The sequence below is a fragment of the Microcaecilia unicolor genome, chromosome 1 (assembly GCF_901765095.1).
Source record: "Microcaecilia unicolor chromosome 1, aMicUni1.1, whole genome shotgun sequence".
Lineage (NCBI taxonomy): Eukaryota > Metazoa > Chordata > Amphibia > Gymnophiona > Siphonopidae > Microcaecilia > Microcaecilia unicolor.
The window spans coordinates 399,255,794-399,262,982 of NC_044031.1; the positions used below are offsets into that span (position 1 = coordinate 399,255,794).

Sequence of the window (7,189 nt, forward strand, 5' to 3'; positions counted from 1 at the left end):
GGCTGTGATAACGCTGGAGCGGTTGTGGGATGCCATACAGGGGATGAACACCAGCCTAACTAAGGTAACAACGTCCATAAAAGAAGAAATTGTTAGTTTAAAACAAACCCAAGAGCAGCTGTGTGGGAAGATACAAGAAAATCAAGTAAAAACTGACGCCTTGGGAGGAGAGTTAAAGAAAATTCAAGACCTGACAGGAACTTTGGTAAAAGATAGAGATACTCTAGCTAAAAAGCTAGAGTATCTGGATAATCGGGGGAGGAGAAATAATTTGAGATTCCTTAACTTTCCTAAGTCTCCTTTAATTCCTGCTAAAGACATGCTTAAAAAATATTTTGGAGAAATCCTAGGAATCCCAGTGGAGGGTTTTCCTCCTATCACTGGGGCTCGTTACATATCTGGAATTCGGTCTCAACCCCTGGTTTCTCAATCTCATCCGGATATGAATTTGACCAAGTTCCTCGAGAGTTCATTAGAGGTGGTTACCGAACGTACAACTCTCTTGGTGTCATTTGCTCTTGAGTTTGACAGAAATAATGTCTTCAAATTGTTTTTTCAACATATGAATGCACTTTTTTTTGGAGCCAAGATTCAGATTTTTCCTGACCTTAATAAAGAGACACAAAAGCGGAGACGAGAATTCTTGGTGCTTAAACCACGAATCCTCGCAATATCTGGGACTTTTGTTCTTAAATATCCATGCAGATGCTTAGTCTCTATTGATGGTGTTAATTATATGTTCCTTGACCCCAGGAAAATGCAAATATATATTGAATCAAAAGAACATAGTAAGACTGATGTTCAGACCTGAGATCCCACTTTAAAAATGCTGTTATATCGGCTAGCGAGTAACTGGGGGTTCTTTCCTCTTATTAGAGTAAATTAAACTCAATAACTGTTTTTTTTTTTCCTTTTCTTTTTGATTTTCCTAGTTTCTTGCCTCACAATGTGGTGTTGATTGTGGTCGAAATAGAATAAATATATTCATTATGTTATAGTGTGTTTCATATATTCTCTGTATCTAATACATTTTTGAAATGGATGTAATATTGTAAAATCATAAATAATAAAAAAAAAAAAAAAAAACAACAGGTAGGGGGGCAGCTATACATCCAGAATTAAAATAAGCTTGAAGCAGAACACAGTAATGACGTTCTCTCAGAGCACCCTGGAAATAGAATGTATTGCCTTTTGAAGATACTAATGTAGTCAAACCACTTGCCAATTCTGCATTCCATTTTATAAACGAGACCCTCAAAAGGTTTAGGAGGCAAAATGCGGCATATTGCTTTATGCAGCAAGGAGACTGAGATCTGCCGGGGAAGGTCTAGCTCAGAAAAGTCACTAAGTTTGGTTTTCAGATTCGTAGCAACTGCAATTCTCTGCAGAGTATGCACATAGTGCATAATCTGCAGGTATGCAAAAACTTCCTTAAGACTTTAGAATTCTGTAACATTGAGTTAAATAGTTTGTGCCCCCACTGTGGTCAAGATGTATTAAAGATACAACCCCCTTCCCAAGACCAACACCTAAAAGCATCACTAATTATTCCTGGAGGGAAATCTATATTCCCAAGTATAGGTAGGAGATCCGTAGCAGAAGGAGGTTGCTACCATGCTTCCCTTAAAGGTCTCGAAGGACACAACTCTTTAAAGGTTGTGATAAACTGCCAGAGGCATGTAAAATTCCCACTCAAATTGCATGGGAGTATAATCATCCAGAGTAAAAACCCAATCTTTAATGTGTCTGAAGAGACAAGCCAAGTTATATAATTTTATATCTGGAATATCCAAACCCTTCCTACACCAGTTCCTAGTTAATATATCTAACTGCAGTTTAGGTTTCCTCCCTCCCCAGCAAAATTTGGTAATTTCCCTATTCAAAACCCAGAAATCTTTACGTAATAGCCATTTGGAAATGTGTTGAAGAACATATGACTATTTAGAGAATAGCAACATATGAAAAAGACTAATCTGCCCACTTAAAGATAAGGGTAAAGTTTGCCAAATTGTAAGTTGTTTAGTGAATTGAAGATGAGAAGTATTGTATCGATACAGATTCTTAGGATCTGAGGGTAACTGAATTCCTAAACATTTGTTTATTTTATAGCACTTGATGTACCTCAAGTGATCCCTGAGGCAGTTATGTTGTTTACACTGTCCCTAATGGGCTCATGATTAAGTTATATATTGTACTTGGGGCAGTAGAGGGCTAAGTGACTTGCCCAGGGTCACACAGAGCTGCAGATGAAATTGAACTAATTGGGTCTCTGATTGCATATTTTCTGCTATATTCCGTCAAATATTTTCCCATCAAGCAGAATTGGAGCTCATCAGCTCTGATCCAAAGCAGCTTCCACAAACCTCAGTGCAGCTTCTCTCAAGAACATCTGTAAAGTGACTACATGGTCCTAAACACTACTGCCTGAACCAGTTTTCCATTCATGTGGTGTTTGGTCAAGCCGTATTATATAACCTTGGTTAGCTTCTGCAAGCATCAGCAGACAATAGCCTTTACCCATCTCACACTTGAGCTGCAGATCACAATATGCCAAAGCAAAAAAAACCCTTAGCTCTGAAATCCCCCTGCTTGTCTGTGAAGAAAACAGAGTTGTATTCCTCTTCTGTCTGTGGATAAGCAGCCACACTTACCCTCCTTCCTATTTTTCAGGGGAAAAAAAAAAGGAATAAGAAAACGGATTAAATTTTATAAATGGAAAGAAGACCAATACATACCAACGAACTGCTTACAGTCCAAAAATCATGGACTGAGAGTGAGCTAGGTGTTGTGGCAGCATAGGATCTCCTATGCAAGTCAGAAGTCCAAAGTAATTAAGAAACTAAATAATTAATTTTTCACACTTTCTGTCATTATCAAACCCAAATTAGCTTAGTTTCCAAAAATTGCTATAACAATGCTATCTATTGTTAACTGTTTGTAAATTACTTTTTTCTTTACTTTTTTGTCATACTATATAAAAGAAAATTCAGGGGGTCTTTTACTTAGGTGCTGGCGTTTTTAGCGCATGCTAAAAATAGGCGTGCGCTACACACTAAAGACGCACACTAAAAACACCAGTGTGTCTTAGTAAAAGACCCCCTCAATAAAGAATATTTGGAAAAAAAAAATAAGTTACATAGAGTGCACCTGTGTCTAATCACAGTAGTTGAGCTGATCGGAATATATCTAGATGAAGACTTAAGGTTTTTCTACTGTCTGAAGTGAATTGGAAGCAAAGATCTAAACAGGCTGAAAATAGCAATACTGAAAGAACTGTGGGATAGTTATTCAACAGTACAACTTGAGAAAAGGATATAAGAAAATGTCAGTACATTTGGATATTTGTTGAGGCAGTGTCAGCCCCATCATTGTAAAGTGGAAACGGTTTAGCACCTCCAAGACACCACCATAACCAGGCTGTCCCTCCAAAGACGGTAGCCATGTCTAAAGGAAACTGCTGAGGAAGGTCACTGTGAGGTGTTAGATTACTTTACAAGAACTACATAGGTCTCTGGCTGAGATTGGAGTGGGGTGGGGTGGGGTGGGGGGGGGGGGGGAGGAAATGTTGACTGTTTAGCAGTTTCAAGATTCCACAGCTGTGGTCTTCCACTGTTTCTGGGATAAGCAGCATAAAATGTTTTGTACATTTTGGGGGATCTTGCCAGGTATTTGTGGCCTGGATTGGCCCCTGTTGGAAACAGGATGCTTGATGGACCTTTGGTCTGTCCCAATATGGCAATACTTATGTACTTATGTCTGTATGGGTGGGTGGCAAGAAGGAAGCTACTGCTGAAGAAAAGTCATATGACATGCCACATAGAAGCAAAGAAACTAGACATAGTGGAAAAGGAGAAAAATATGAGAATTACATTGATATAAAGTGTCAGGGCTGGGTGATTTTATGAATCATGTGGAGAGAGAATGCAGTCAGAGTCCAAGTAAATGTGACAAAGATGCGTAAATATTTCCCATCATGCTAGGTGCCCACAAGTTTGATTTATCTTGATAGGTTGTCTATTAAGTATTATATTCTATGAACTCCAGAAGGAAGACCTCTTTAGCATGATGCATTATAAATAAATTAGAGAGACTGAGATAATATTCCACATAACCCGACTTAAGATTGAAATTCATTTCTGTCATATGTGCAAAACTAACCCATTTTGAGACATTACCCTGAGAAAAAAACTTGTGCAAAGAGGGACACTGCACACATGGGAGAAGATTTGTGGTCTGATGAGACCAAAATATAACTTTTTGGTCTTAATGCAAAGAAGTGGGGGGTGAAAAACAAATCCATGCAATCGCCCTAACACCATCTCTACAATAAAGCACAGTGGTAGCATTATGATGGGGAATGCTTACTAGTGAGGCTTGTGAAGCTTGGGGGAAAGATGGTGCAAAGTTTTAGGTAGAATGGCTTAGCAAGAAGAAAGTGAATGTCCTCAAGTGACCCAGTCAATGACCAGACCTGAAACCAATTGAAAATCTGTGGCAGAATTTGAAAAGTGCAGTCCACAGATGAGAACCAGCCAATTTGAAATAACTTCAGCTGTTTTGCCAAAGAATGGACAAAAACTGTACCATCTTGCTGCATGAAATTAGGTGCTTACCTTAAATTACTTTTGGCATATTGCTGTAAAAGGAGCTTCTACTGAGTATTGAGTCAAGGGTTGTAAATAGTGTATGCAATCAAGACTTTTGTTAATTATTTTTTGAATGTCTATAATTGTTTCATTTTGAAAGTGTAGAGCACTTTATCTACATCAGGGAAACTCCTACATTAATACAATTTGAATTGTATTGTTTGACAAACCATGCAAAAATGAAAGAGTGTGAAAATTCCTACAAGGCACTATATGTTTGTATTTTCAAAGTGGTTTATGGAAAAACACATTTTAAAAGATTTACATTTGAATTGCCCATTTTCTTCTGTATGTTCTTGTTCTGCCTTTTCCCCTCATCTCCTTTGCTATTGAAGAAGGTTAAGGGATTTTAGGTAGAAATGGCAATATCACAAACCAGAGGGAACTTTGGGATGAAAAATAAGGAAATGTTGCAGTATTCTGTGGAAGCATACTGTTTAGGGGGTGGTGGCCTAGTAGGCAGACACAAGACTGTTCTGGTATTTCAGAGGGAAAAGCAGCTGTTTTTAAATGGCAGTAGTGACATGGTGTTGGATTCAGTCTGTAGCACTAGTCCATATACTGTGCTGGCTTATTGCTGCTCTTCACTTTGTCACTTCATTTGTGATCTTATAATTGTGGATTGTGTTTTCTCAGTTTTCATTTCCAGGGCCCCTGTGGCTCAACTTTACCTCCAGCACTCGCCCGACACAAAACGGAAATAATCTCTTGAAACTCAACGAAGAGAATGGAGTCCAGAAAAAATTAACCCTTTAACCATTAACTAAAGACTGAAAAGGAAAAAAACCTGGCTATGTGAATAAACGTCCATTTTACTATACACGACTTCAAAGAAGCTCAAGAGCAAATTCAGGTGGGGTACAGAAGGATGGAGTTGAAAATTATTTAGCCAAATATTAAAACAAGCTACACGTTTTTATTTCAGGACCTGAGGCTATGGCTTCCAGAATATCAGTGGTGATTCCATACATTGTATATTGCTGACAGCAATAAAATACTACACAATCCAGTATCTGTAATTTCAGAAATCCCCAGAGGCGGCCTGATTGCAGTGACCCTTCTTACTCCTTGAGGCCTATGCTGCCTTTCTACACAATGTTTTTATAATATGACTGTTTTTGGCAAGAGGTGGCCTGCACGTGAAATAAAGCTGATGACATTTTAACTGACTGGATAGGTTCAAATACATCTTCTAATATAACAATTTTTATGTAAAAACTAAAAGTAAACCCCTATAATTGTGCTGCACGTATTCAGATGTTAAATAGCTAATAACAGTAATGTTAAAAGGTGCAGGTGTGCTTCCTCTGCTGCTGTTAATGCTGCTGAAAATTGGTGCACTGTATTGCTCTTGTAAATCTTGATACTGGGTACCAAAAGGGTTGTTGTAAGTAAATTGCTGTATAATTAAGAAAAATGCTTCAATCTCAACAAGTTGATGCCTTTTCCATATTAAAGTGGCTTGCTGTTGATCCAGTTAATTTAATAAGCATTAGGCTTTAAAAACAAATGTCTAGTTTTTCTACTCACAAATATTGCTTTATCTATGAAAGCAAGTAATTTAAATATTTTATCACCATTCCCTTAATAGAGAATTCAGTTAGGTATACTAAGGATTCACTCCTAGGTCCAGATTGGTAAGACCTCTTAGGACAGTGTTTATGAAAGGTGCTGTACGGCCATCAGTAGAAATTCTTAGTTTATACCAAAAGTGAACACACCATGGACAGCTTCAGGAAAGAGCATTTGGTGGCCTCAGACCTGTTCTGGAAGCATCACTTTAGATGGTGACTCTCTGACTATTCTCATCTGTGACATCTCCTGAGGCTACAGCTTAGGAGGCCACTCATGAGTGCATTTGCGTTTGTTGTCGCAAAGACATGCATTGATTGCTGATCATAAAATATATTTGCTTCATTATAATAAAGTAAATTTGAGTTTGTGTTTGTTAGCTGTTTTCTCTCTTCTCATGAAAATAACACATTTTACACATGATTAACCTTTTAGGCATCATTTTAGTTTTTGACCCTGTCAGAGCTGCAATTTTCTAGCTGTAAATTTGTTTTGTCATATATCCATCAAAACTCTGACTATGAATTTTGGGGCATCAGACAGACCAAGGTAATAGAAATGTGAGATTTCCATTCCCCTTCTGTTAATCAAAAAAAGAAGTACATTTTTAGCAGGGTTTTGCCATTAAAACCCCTCACCCTGCTCTGCATTTGATTCTGACAGGGCTGTCATAGACAAGCCTGAAGGTTTCCTTTACAGCCTGTGGACATTTTGGGTTTTGGTGAGAGGCGATGTGGTTAATCTCTGAGGATGAGCGATATCTTTTGTCATCTGGGTGACATCATCTGACAGAGCCCTTCATGGGAATAGCTCTCTAGCTTCATTAAAACATTTGAGAGTTCACTGTGCATGTGTGCTCACCAACCACCATAGCACAGGATATAGCCAGTTGTCAGCTCTTGTCAATTTGAACTATTGAGACATTTTCTCTTTTCCCTGATAGCCATTTCAGGTGTGTTTCCTTTCTTTTT

General features: G+C 38.1%; 1 protein-coding gene across 1 annotated transcript in view; it reads left to right on the forward strand.

The window, feature by feature from the left end:
• Positions 1-6,586, forward strand: part of SIRT5 (sirtuin 5) — a 127,288-nt gene extending 120,702 nt beyond the window's left edge. The window contains exon 9 of the mRNA XM_030211150.1: positions 5,283-6,586. Coding sequence (XP_030067010.1) covers positions 5,283-5,358 — 76 coding nt within the window. The 3' untranslated portion in view covers positions 5,359-6,586. The remainder of the gene's footprint in view (positions 1-5,282) is intronic.
• Positions 6,587-7,189: the final 603 nt, after the last annotated feature.